The following is a 13,530-nucleotide window of genomic DNA, read 5'->3' on the forward strand; positions in this document are numbered from 1 at the left end:
CATAAATAAACAAACAAATATATGACCATAATTGTGAAATGTTGAAATATTTTAAGAAAGTTTGAAAAATTGAAAAGTTTGAAAGAATTTGAAAAAATGAATTAATTAAATTTAGTATGGAAAATTTAAGGATGAAAATGTAAGTATTAGAAAAAGGGGAACTACAGTAAATCCTTTAAGTGATTTTTAGTGTACACACATGGTACAATAGATATCAAAAACTATATGTATACGTTAACGGGCCATAAAAATCACATTCCCTTTATTATACTTATCCAATATATAGTATGAGAGGATACAGAGACAATAAACACATAGTTAAAATACCCCAAAAATATCTTATACCTAAATTGTATACCTGTATGTGGGAAAATACTCATTGTTGTTACTACCCTTAGGGCTAAGAGTATCACATTGAATTCAGAATTCATTCCATAGGGAATTCTAGTACCTAAAGTAAAAATCCAAAACATTTTCCTCTTGCCCAGCAACTTGTCCCTGTCGCCTCCCCTGGGTGGTGTATACACCTTTTCAATTGCTTGCTATTGAAAGGTAGCCAAAGACTTTTTATGTTTTTGTGCAAAGTACTGGACAAGAGGGGCTGTGACTTTTCCTGCACTAATGGTGGAAAGATGATTCCTCATGCATACATTGACCTTATTCGTCGTTAAACCTGCATATTGCAATTTGCACATAGTGCATGTTATGACATAAGAAGCAGTGCAATTAAGACATAATTCTATCTTAAAGTTTTCCTCTGTAGTCATAGAACTAAAAGTGTCAGAAAACAAGGCATATTCACAAGGCCTACAATGCCTTTTGCCACATTTAAACATGCCTTTATGCTCCAACCATGAACTTATAGGTCTACTAATACAAGATGGAGAAAGAATACTTCCCAGTGTTTTACTCTTCCTATATGAACATTGGAGTCCATTCTCCACACTGTTAACTAAACCATCATCTGCAGATAAGAGTTGGAAATTTTTCCTAACAATTCTACATGTCTCCTTGTATTGGGGGCTCTGATTGGTCACAAAATACACTCCCTTGCTCTTTTTGTTGCAATTATCATTTTGAACCTTATCCCTTAGGAGCAACTCTATCCATTCTGGCTACCTGATTGTGTGCTTTGTCCAAAATGGATTCAGAGTACCCCCTTTCCTTGAATCTATTTCTTAGCTCCTCACTCTGTTTGTTGAAATCAGCCTCCCGTGTACAGTTCCTTTTAATTCTCATGAATTGGCCTTTGGCCACTGCAAAAGGAACATGTACAGGGTGACAGCTTCTTGCATGTAGAAGTGTATTTCTAGTGATTGGCTTGCGATTCTGCCATCACTAGTTCCTGTCAAAACTAAATCCAAAAAATTAATACTTCTAACATGATGTTCATATGTGAACTTGAGATCTCGTTGTCATTAATATGCTATAGCACTTTGCAGCTTAGACCAGAAGCGATACAGAGGATTTTGTCTCAAGCTACAGCTAACAGCATAAATCCTGCATCTCATTGGATGAGTAGGTCACGTGTTTGTGTTACACGTACTGCTGCAGGGAGACGCTGAGCTTTGGCGGACCGGTATCAAGGAGGGACACGCTTGCAAAATAACGCTGAATAACCCTGGAGTTGCTACCTTTACAGGCAGCGTTTGAAAGAGGCACTGGGACCGGTGAGTGGATCTGACCGCATATCGGTTCAGCTATATATTTCAGAGTAATATTTGATCCTCATTGGTAGTGCCGGGGAATCACTGTTCAGCGTTTTTGTATCCAGCACATGTGTATATGATACACTTCTTTACTTTCTGTGGACTTTATAACTTGCGGATTTATCCAATATTTGATTGTCTGATCCTTTGGGACTTTATCCACTCCTTTAAGGGACAACTTGGCTAAGTATCAGTTAGACTGTACACCTAGAGGTCTATGGGCAATATAGCTTATGGGACATATAGGCTTTTATAGCCTGTTTGATTGAATTACACTTAGATCCCAGACACACCTTTCTTTTTCCTATATATATATATATATATATATATATATATATATACATATATACACTGTCCAATTTCATTCCAAGTAGAGAATAAAAAGATGCTGCACTCACCGGTCTTTGAAGAAAAAAGTCCTTTAATTCAAAAGTTTAACAAGGCATCCAAAACACAGTTAACCCCAAACGTTTCGGTACCATTCTGGTACCTTTCTCAATGGATATGTTGCAATTCTCCAACAAAAAATCCTAACTTTCTAACACCCCTATCACCCTATTAAAACCCCTAGCGTGCCCCTAACTTCCGGTTTGTTAAAAAAACAAAAATTCTGGTGTTGACTGTCCCTTTTAGTTAAATGCTTTCGCTACTAGAACTTTATTAAAAAAAAAAAACAGCTTCAATTGGACAAGTATACAAAACAGCCTCATGCCTTGCATACGTTCTCAAAATCCCTGATTGTCGTCTACAGCAATAGCCACTACTAACCCTGCAAGTAAATTGAGACCTCATTCCTTTACTGATATTGTGGAGGCCTTTTTAAGATTGCATGGTTATTGTGACTTCTTTATGGTGGCATTGTCTTGGAAAGGCTACATCTGTATTTGTAACGAAACAAGACTAGGTGGCATGTGTTCCTTGCACATTATAGAGAATACAGATAGCAATGAACAGCTAACTACCATTAATATCTACAGAAAATCACTGGAATTTGTTTCCAGTGACACATGTAGAAGTGAGTTGATATAGGAAGGAAGCAAAAGAGAGCAAATTAACAGTAATGAGTATTGCATCAAAAGCTAACTCACCCAGGTGTAGTCCTCATAAACATCTTGTGAGTGAGTTTAGGGCAGAGTGATCCTGAATAGTTGGTCCACTCACAGGTGCAGTCTTGTGGCCATGAACTAGGGGTTCCCATTGATTGTTCATTTGTAATTTAACTCAGAATCTACCAACTCTCAGTGTGCACTTCTACTAAGGTGGTGAAGCAGGTTGCCCTGTGCCTCACCAATCCCTTCACTCACCTCCTTCGTACACTTGCCCATTCGCTAACACCCCAGAATACGGTCTACCTAGTTCCCAGGAGATTGTTAGCTCAGGCTGCATGTTGAACTTACACCGTATCACACCCCTTCATCCTCAGGTTTGTTTTCTGTTAACTTGGGGCGCTCCTGTATTGACCTACATTGGCAAGTCTTAAAGGGACATTGCACACTTGATTTTCTTTGCATAAATGTTTTGTAGATGATCCATTTATATAGCCCATCTGAGGGTGTTTTTGTAACAATATACAGTTTTGATAATTTTTTTGCTGAGACTCCTAGCCAAGCCCCAAAGTATCACATGTAGAACCAGGTCTACAGATTCCTGCTGCTATTGCTTGTATAATCTGTCTTTTCATATGCAGGGGCTTACACTGGGTGTCCCAGCCTAACCGCATCAACAGTGCTAAACTGGGAGCTTCTAAGTAAGTTTTTAAAAGGTTTTATACTGGATTTTTAGATCAGTATCTGTGCATATTCTTCTTTATAGTAGTGTCTATTACATGCAGTTATAAGACAATCGGTGTACACTGTCCCTTTAACCTTGTGGGACCAGTAGAGAGGCAGCATCCGAAGCGGCTGTGGTAGTGCACACCTTAAAGAATTAGCAGAACTGGTAAGTTCATACACCTTTGCCCATTTATGTCAGAGCAAATAAGAAAACCTTAGGGCCCATTTTATAAGTGTCCTGCTATTTATTGAACCCGTTAAAAATGTAAGTGTACTGAAAAATTGCTGAGTACAAGTGGAGATTTGTAGTTAATTCTTTTACTTCCTTCTGAATAGCTTTTCTCCTATATCTCCTGTTGTTTACCTTTAATGTTGGCATCATCTAGTTATGACCTTTGGTGCACCTTGATTGAGGGGCTGCCGAATTCACTTGCACTCACATTAAATGATTTCCCCTGTTTTGAGTTACAGGCTTAAACATATCTTATAGTTCATGTGGGAGTTGATCTGTAAATAGCCTAGACACTGGGATAACTGCAAGAAAGGGGAGGCTATAGCTAGTAATATACAAACAGTTTTGTTTTTCTTCTGAATGCCTTGTGAATTATTTTGCTATAAATTATGCAGTTCTGCTGCTTTAAATCCTTTTTTTTTTCCACAGCTAATTTTATGGCTCAGGTTTTATGTCTGATGTAAAAGATTTATGTCTCCCCTCAGTAATGAAACTTTGCACATACCATATGGCACTCATACACCTTCTTCAAGTTGCCTAGAATTACCCTCATCCATCCTTGTGTTATGACACTTCTGATCAGATATGACACTCATTAAAAGAAATGTCAAGCAGCGAGATACTTTATGGCATTTTGCTTTCCCAGTCTGGCCCTTGGCTCTTTACACAGTTGCCTTAATTCGCTTTAACCCATCGGATGCTTTTTCCTCACAATATAAGACTTGTTTAAAGGGCCATAATACCCAAATGTTTAAACACTTGGAAGTGATGCAGCAGGGCTGTAAAAAGCTGATTAGAAAATATCACCTGAACATCTCTATGTAAAAAAGAAAGATATTTTACCTCAAAAGTTCCTCAGTAGCCACCTCCCATTGTAAAGGATTTCTAAGCAGCATTTTAGTGTGTCTGTCCTGGGACATCTGAAGGGACTAGCATCGTGCACTCTCATATTATTTCACCAATCAGGTAAAGGAAGCTTACTATGAAATCTCATGAGATTTAAGTCAAATCTCATGAGATCACAGTAAGAGTTCATGACCTCAGCACTGCTGATGCTGATTGGCTGCTGTTCATTTCTTCATTTTTTTTAATTTTTTTACCTGCAGCTGGGAGCAGCTGAGTATAACTTTTTACACAGAACTTACTCTGCTGAGCTGAGGAAATTGTGAGGTAAAATATCTTCCTTTTTTACATAGAGATGCTCAGGTGATATTTTCCTGTCAGCTTTTTACAGTTATACTGCATCAGTTTCAAGTGATTTAGCATATGAGTATTATGTCCCTTTAATATAATAGTTTACTGAGCTTGGTACTAATACGGTTTGTGAAGAGGACCAATGGTCCAATGAATACGCAGCAGAATCTTTGGCTAATTTAGCCTCTGATCCTACTATACAGATGATACATAACTCTGTGATCTGTATTCTTACAAACATTACATTTTAAAGCTAATCAAAGTGTTGCTGCTTTATAATAGTGTAGGGTTTTTGTATTGACAGACTCCAGAACTGGTTATTAGGTAAACGATTAAAGCATATTCCTAGCTGGGGTAAGAATGTAGCATGAACTGTTTGCTTTTACAGGACATTCAATCCAAAATCCCAATTGAAAGTTTTAATGATGATTGGTTAAACAAACACTGTGCGGTGTGCACTCATTTATTTTGCAACATATTATGCAATTTACATCCTGAATATTGTTTCTTTATGTTTGTTTGTTTCCAATGCCCCCAAAGAGGCTGCAGTAAATCCTGTAGGATTCAGATCCCTAAACCTTCAGCACACAGTGATTGCTTAACAGTATATGAAGCCCAAACATTTTCTTTTGTGATTCAGACAGAGCATATCGGTTTAAATAGTTTCTAGTTTACTTCTATTATCAAATTTGCTTTGTTACCATTATATTCTGTGTTGAAAAGATACCTAGGTAGGCATCGGGAGCCCTACATAGCAGGAAATAGTTCTGCCATCTAGTGCTCTTGCAAATGGGTAACATTCTTGCAAAACAGCTGCCATATAGTGCTCCAGAAGTGGGGTGGCTCCTAAGCATACATCCTGCTTTTCAACAAAAGATATAAAGAGAATGAAGAACTGATAATGGGCGTAATTAGAAAGTTGCTTAAAATTGCAAGCTCAATCTGAATCGTAAAAGAAAAAATGTGGGTTTGGTATCCTTTTAATCAGTGCAGGAGTTTGTTTTAATGTTCCTTGAGTGGAACACGGCAAAGGAGATAAATGTTTCCAAGACGCTTTGCAAAGGCTATGTCCTTGGACTACTCTTAAACAGTTAAACAATGCAAATTTTGCTGTTGGTTACGGTTTAATGAGCAAGCACCAAGTAAATGCTAGATAAAATGATGTATTCAAAACAGATTAGCCTGAGGCAGATTTTTTTTTTAAATTGAATTGGTTATTTAAATATTGAATAAATAAGTGTTAAGTTGCTGAGGCGACTTAGGGACAGTTACTAGAGTAACAGCCTTTACTGTCCCTTTAAATGTTTATCTGACTTTCATTGGCGGAACATAAATGATAGTCTTTATGGTTTAGCGTTTCTCCACCCCTTTCCCAGCATTTGAACTTGAGATACTAACCAGAAATGGCAATCAGTCATTTATATGTTGTGTCTTTATTGTGACAGGAGGGACAGCAGTGTCATTAAAGACGAAATTAAAGCCTTTCTTGCTAATCGAAGAATATCCCAAGCGGTCGTTGCACAAGTAACAGGTAAGAGGCCCGTTCAGTTAGGAGCAGTGCAGATGTCTCACAATTGGCTGCTTTTCTGCATTGCAGCGCACAAATGACACTTTTTAAAATGTTTGTCTTTCATTTAAAACCCAAATAAAACTTTACACCAGTCATATCACTTTGATAAAAGAAAATGCTTGTAATGCTAAGTTACTTATATTAGGTAATCTGTTCCTCTTAGTAGGTCACAATATTCATTAAAACTTTGTTTTTTCCTACTCTTTAAGGACCACTGAACTAAACCCAGTAGAATAGTATAATTAATATATGCATAATACATTGAATTTCACATGAGTAGTAGATTTTTTTTCTGACACATTTCAAAGTTTTTGTGTTTTCCCTCCCATTGCATCATGTGACAGCCATCAGCCAATCTCCAAATGCATATATTCTGTGAATCCTGCACATGCTCAGTAGGAGCTGGTGTCTCAGAAAGTGTGTATATGAAAAGATTGTTCATATTTAGATAATGGATGTGAATTGGAAAGTTGTTTAAAATTGTGTGATCTATCTGAATACTCAAAGTTTAATTTTGACTTTAGTGGTCCTTTAACCCCTTAGCGACCTGTGACGTAATCTGTACGTTGCTGGTCTTCTTATGGGGCTTGATTTTTTGTTATTGCACTATTTCAGGAGGCCTGCAGGAGGGAGGGAGGGCATAATAGTATAGTCTTGCTGCTAGCGGCGAGACCCGCACTATTATGAGGCGACAGACCCTTAACGACCAGCAACATATTGGGGTTAAAAAGACACATAATTTAGTATATGTTAATATACATGCTGTCTGCACTGCAGTGACTGTCCTACACATACTGTATTTTTTATGATGATTGCCTCACTGCTACATTTATTAACAACTTGTATGTGGCAGATAGTTTTCAATAGACAAACCCCAGCCAATCTGGGCTTTGGTCTGCAGGCAACAAGACTAGCATGGTCATTTTGCAAATATAAAGTGCATTTGTTTGAAGTTATTATGTGTTAAAACCAATTATGAAAATATGTAGCAGGGTCAGCCTTGATATGTCTTCAGAGTGCTTTTTCAGTTCTGAAAACTGAGAATTAGAAAATCTACAATAATATGCCTGAAAAAGGGGACAAAATAAATAATGAAAGAAGATTGCTTGTTTTTTTTATTGTTTGTTTTTTCCTGTGCATAACTATTTTTTTTATATTAAAATCTCATGGTATTTACTGTCCCCTTAAATGTATATGAAACCCCAAAACAAATATTTTGTGATTCAGAGCATACAGTTTTAAGAAAGTTTTCAATTTACTTTTATTATCAAGTTTGCTTCGTTCATATGGTTCTCTTGGTTGAAGAGATACCAAGGTAGTCATCTGGAGCACTACATGGTAGGAAATAATGCTGCCATCAAGTGTTCTTGCAAATGGATAACATTTTTGCAAAACGCCTGCCATATAGTGCTCCAGACACGTGCACATAACTGATCTTACATACCTGTTTTTCTTCAAAAGATACCAAGAGAACAAAGACAGTTTGATAATAGAAGTACATTAGAAAACTGTTAAAAATTGTATGCCCTATCTGACTCATGAAAGAAAAAAATTGTGTTTTATGCCCCTTTATGTTTCCAGAAAATGTATCAACACCCTCATTAACCTTTATTAACAAGAAATTTCACCTTGCTCTTTTCCTTCTTAATATGAGGAGAGTCCACGGCTTCATTCCTTACTTGTGGGAAATACAGAACCTGGCCCCCAGGAGGAGGCAAAGACACCCCAGCCAAAGGTTTAAATACCTCCCCCACTTCCCTCATATCCCAGTCATTCTTTGCCTTTCGTCACAGGAGGTTGGCAGAGAAGTGTCAGAAGATACGGAGTAGTTCCTTATGGAGGGTATCTACCCTTTGAAATGGAACTGGAGTTTTAAGTAGTCTTGTCAGCCTCTCAGTGAGAGCATTGACAAAGGTTAGGATCTGGAGATGCAGGGAGAGTCTTTCTGCGAAACCATCCAGACTCGTATTAACAGCTCCTAAGCAATCAGTGTTGACAAGTTTCACTGCCTCCTTTCATCACGCAAGTCCATGTCAGGAGCGATACTACAAGACTGTCACACTAGAGAGGCTGTGTTTCTGTTCCACAGCATAGATTCCGGTAAGATTGTTTCATTTTTTACACATTTGGTAACGCTAGAAGACAGGGTTACAATGTGGCTCCTTTTATCTGTATGGAATCGAGGGTTAATATCTCCTGAGGGGGGGATTATTTAACAATGGGGATTAATCGCATACATTTTTATTTGATTTATACTGCGTTGTGTGAGATCTTTTCTGAGGCTCATAGGCTGAGGTTGGAACATACAGGTTACTTTTACTTTAGAGCTGCACAGGTTTACAAGCTTGGCACGCTTTTCCTTAGCGGAGGCGGTCCTAGGTTGCGCTCCATGTGACTGGGTGTGGTCATAGTTTCAATTCCTACTCGCTGACCATACTGGTTATCGGAGAGAAGCAGTTTCTCTGTGTGCCTGGGTCATAGGAGGTGGTCAGTGCCCCAGCCGTTGGGGGTATAAAGATGCCATTTTTAATTTTATATAACGTTCGTTATTGTTTTATATAGGACATAGCCCATAGCTATGGGGGACTCTGACATTTTAGAGGGTACTCCCTCTCTACCTAAGACTAATGCCTGTTTAAATTGTGAGGAGGCCGAGGTATACCTGCCCTCTCAATTATGTTCCACTTGCCTAGAAAAGGTGATTATGTCAAAAAGGTTAACATGTTTGATACCACTGAGCATTCCACCTCTGAGGGGTCTCTATCCCATGAGGTGCGCACCCTGCTTTCATCTCCTAATACACATGCAGTTTCCCATAGCACGCCTGATCCTCCATTTGGAGGAGGCCTTTTACTTTACTTCACTGCGCAGTTACAAACGGCGGTGTCCGCGGCCATTAGTGCTTTACCTTGCAAATATTGCTATCCTTCCCAGGGGTCATCATCTAGTTTATTGGCTATAGCTGATAGACGGTTATTTGATGATGAATTTCTTTCTGATACTTCAGAGTGTGAATTTTCTGTGTCGGAATCTGCTGCCTCTAAGCCTCCGATTGCAGAGGTACCAGATTTTAGATTTAGGATGGAGCACTTGCGCTTTCTTTTAAAGGAAGTTCTTGCTACCTTAGAGGTTCCAGAAGCCAAACTGCCTGAAGAACCTTTAATTCCAAAACTAGATAGAGTTTACGAAGACAGGGTTGTTCCTCAAACTTTCTCTGTTCCTGTAAAGATGGCAAACATTATTAAGAACGAATGGGAGAGGATTGGTTCTTCCTTCAACCCTTTGTCTGCCTTTAAGAAACTGTTCCCAGTCCCGGACTCTCAAATGGAGTTGTGGGGTTCTGTCCCTAAGGTGGATGATGCTGTCTCCATGCTGGCAAAACGCACTACTATCCCACTGGAGGATAGTTCGTTGTTCAAAGAGCCATGGATAAAAAGATGGAAACTCTGATAAGAAAGATATTTCAACATTCGCCATATTTATTTCAACCAGCAGCGGCAGTTGCCGGGGTTGCGGAATCGGCTACCTACTGGTGTGACTCCTTATCGGAATTGATCAAGGTGGAAGGTCCCCTCGATGTATTTCTTTTATTTGTGATGCGAATATGCATATTATTCGTTTAAAGGCTAAAACTGCTGGGCTTTCCCGCCAGGCTCTGTAGCTGAAGTCCTGGTCTGCGGACTTGACTTCCAAGTCCAGATTCTCTTCCCTTCCAATCAAGGGTAAGATTTTGTTTGGTCCAGGCCTGGACTACATTATTTTCACGGTAACAGGGGGCAAGGGTGCTTTCCTACCGCAGGATAAAAAGAACAGATCTAAGGGACAATCTAATACTTTTAGTTCAGATAAATCCCAGTGCCAGCAATCCACCGGTAAGACCAAGCAGCCTAAAAAGTGGAAGCTGGCTCAGTCCTGGAATAAGTCCAAGCAGAGCAAGAAGCCCGCTGAGACTAAATCAGCATGAAGGGGTCGCCCCCAATCTGTTTATGGATCAGGTAGGGGGCAGATGTTTGCTCTTCTCAGAAGCTTGGTTCAGGGATGTGCAGGATCCTTGGGTCCTGGAGGTCATTGCTCAGGGTTACAGAATTGGGTTCAAGTCTCTTCCACCCAAAGGCAGATTCCTTCTCTCAAATCTGTCATCAATATTCTGGTACAAGCACCATCCTTTCATCTAGCTGAAGAACATTCGGAATCTCTTCTCTCTCTTCTTCGATCCCATGGATGGAAGATAAACTTAGTAAAGAGTTCTCTTATTCCAAACACCAGAGTAGAATTCCTGGACACTATAATAAACTCACTAGTCATGAGGATATTTCTTTCAGACCAGAGACGCTGCAAGCTGGCTTCGGCATGTCTTGCCCTCCGGACCTCCTTAAGGCCCTCTGTGGCGCATTGTATGGAGGTGATTGGTCTCATGGTGTCCAGCATGGACATAGTTCCCTTTGCCAGGTTCAGTCTCAGACCATTACAGCTGTGCATGCTGAGACAGTGGAACGGCAATTATTCGGATCAGTCTCAACAGATCTCTCTGGACAGCCGGTTGAGAGAATCGCTCTCTTGGTGGCTCTGTCCAGATCACCTGTCCCGAGGGACATCCTTTTTAAGACTGGGAAATTGCGACTACAGATGCGAGCCTCTCAGGATGGGGAGCAGTTTGAGGAGCCAAGAAGGCTAAGGGCATTTGGTCTCGGGAGGAGAGCTCTCTTCCGATCAACATTCTGGAACTTCGAGCAATCTTCAATGCTCTGAAGGCTTGGCCCCGTCTGGGTTCATCCTAGTATATCAGGTTCCAATCCGACAATATTACCTTTGTGGCTTACATCAACCACCAGGGAAGAAAGAGGAGCTCCCTTGCAATGATGGAGGTATCTCGGATTCTGGAGTGGGCGGAGGCCCACAACTGTTCGCTTTCAGCAAACCACATTCCTTGTGTGGACAACTGGGAAGCGGATTTTCTCAGCAAGCAATCCTTTCATCCGGGGGAATGGTCTCTTCATCCCAAGGTGTTTGCGGAGATATGCAACAGGTGGGGCACTCCGGAGATAGATCTCATGGCGTCTCATCTCAATACCAAGCTACCCTGGTATGGGTCGAGATCCAGGGACCCTCAGGGTTAACTAATAGATGCATTAGTGATGCCTTGGAGGTTCAGTCTAATATACCTTTTTACGCTATTACCTTTCCTTCCTCGAGTAGTGGCCCGTATCAAGCAGGAGCGAGCATCGATACTGATTGCTCCATCGTGGCCGCGAAGGATGGGGTTTGCGGATCTAGTGGGGATGTCGTCATCTCCTCCATGGAAGTTACCTTGTCACAGGGATCTGCTGGAACAAGGTCCTTTTGTTCATCAAAACCTAGATTCTCTGAGGCTGACTGCGTGAAGATTGAACGCTTTGTCCTAGCCAAGAGAGGTTTTTCTGAGAGAGTTATTGATACTCTCATTCTAGCTCGTAAGCCTGTTACTCGTCGCATCTATCATAACGTGTGGAGGACCTACTTATTCTGGTGTGAAGAGTGTGGTTTCCCCTGGCATAAGGTCAGGGTTTCCAGGATTCTTTCCTTTCTCCAGGATGGGCTGGAGAAGGGCCTTTCTGCTAGCTCCCTTAGGGACATATTTCGGCCCGATCTGTGTTACTGCACAAGAGGCTCGCTGAGCTTCCAGATGTTCAGTCTTTTGTTCAGGCTCTGGCTAGAATCAGGCCTGTGTTTAGAGCTAACGCTCCTCCTTGGAGTTTAAATCATTTTCTTAAAGTTCTGCAGAAGGCTCAGTTTGAGCTTATGCATGTAGTTGACATTACATTACTGTCTTGGAAGGTTCTTTTTCTACTGGCTATTGCTTTGGCACGCAGAGTCTCTGAAATGGCTGCCTTGCAATGTGAGCCTCTTTTCCTAGTATTTCATGATGATAAGGCTGTTCTTCGTACTGGAAAGCAATAGAAAAGTGGTGTGAGTGCTAGAAACGGTGTAAGCTTAAATCCCTAAGTAGTCTGGTAAATCTCCATATACAGACTATAAGTGCAAAGTATATATGTAGGGGTATATATATAGAGAGCGTTTATCCCACCCCTACATATAAACTTTGTTCTTCGTACTGGGCTACGTTTTCTTCCTATGGTCGTTTCAGATCGCAACATCAATCAGGAGATTGTGATTGCTTCCTTGTGCCCTAATCCTCCTACTTCGAAGGAACGATTTCTTCTTAATTTGGATGTGGTTTGGGCCTTGAAGTTCTACCTTCAGGCTACGAAGGAGTTTAGACAGACTTCTTTGTTTGTCTATTCTGGGAAGCGTAGGGGGCAGAGGGCCTTGTCCACTTCCTTGTCTTTTTAGTTGAGGAGCATTATTCGCTTAGCTTATGAGACAGCGGGACATAAGCCTCCTCAGAGGATTAAGGCTCATTCAAATAGAGCAGTGGCTTCCTCTTGGGCCTTCAAAAATGAAGCCTTTATGGATAAGATTTGCTGGGCGGCTACCTGGTCATCCTTATATACCTTTTCAAAATTTTAAGTTTTACGTTTTTGCTTGGCTGAAGCAGCTTTTGGGAGAAAGGTTTTGCAGGCTGAGGTGCCCTCAGAATAGGGCCCGCCTTCTTTTTTGCCCTCCTGTTCATTCAGTGTCCTCTGGAGCTTGGGTATATGTTTCCCACAAGTAAGGAATGAAGCTGGTGTGGACTCTCCTCATGTTAAGAAGGAAAACATAATTTATTCTTACCAGATCATTTCCTTTCCTTCTGTATGAGGAGAGTCCACGGCCCCCGCCCGTATTCTCTGAAGGGCTGACCTAAATTTTGTGTTATTCTTCTGGCACCATTTATGCCCTGATATTTCTCCTACTGTTCCTTGTTCCCTTGGCAGAATGACTGGGTTATGTGGGAAGTGGGGGAGGTATTTAAGCCTTTGGCTGGGGTGTCTTTGCCTCCTCCTGGTGGCCAGGTTCTGTATTTCCCACAAGTAAGGAATGAAGCAGTGGACTCTCCTCATACAGAAGGAAAGGAAATTATCTGGTAAGTATATTTATGTTTTTGCTTTGCACCATTGTTTTCCAGTATTAGAC

At 40.6% G+C, this 13,530-nt stretch overlaps 1 protein-coding gene across 1 annotated transcript in view; it reads left to right on the forward strand.

Annotated features, from left to right (window-relative positions):
• The window catches only part of HMBOX1 (homeobox containing 1), a 397,982-nt gene that overhangs the window by 239,658 nt on the left and 144,794 nt on the right, over positions 1-13,530 (forward strand). Inside the window, exon 4 of the mRNA XM_053709533.1 lies at positions 6,353-6,438. Within this exon, the coding sequence (XP_053565508.1) occupies positions 6,353-6,438 (86 nt within the window). The remainder of the gene's footprint in view (positions 1-6,352; positions 6,439-13,530) is intronic.

The sequence above is a fragment of the Bombina bombina genome, chromosome 4 (genome assembly GCF_027579735.1).
Source record: "Bombina bombina isolate aBomBom1 chromosome 4, aBomBom1.pri, whole genome shotgun sequence".
Taxonomy (NCBI): Eukaryota; Metazoa; Chordata; class Amphibia; order Anura; family Bombinatoridae; genus Bombina; species Bombina bombina.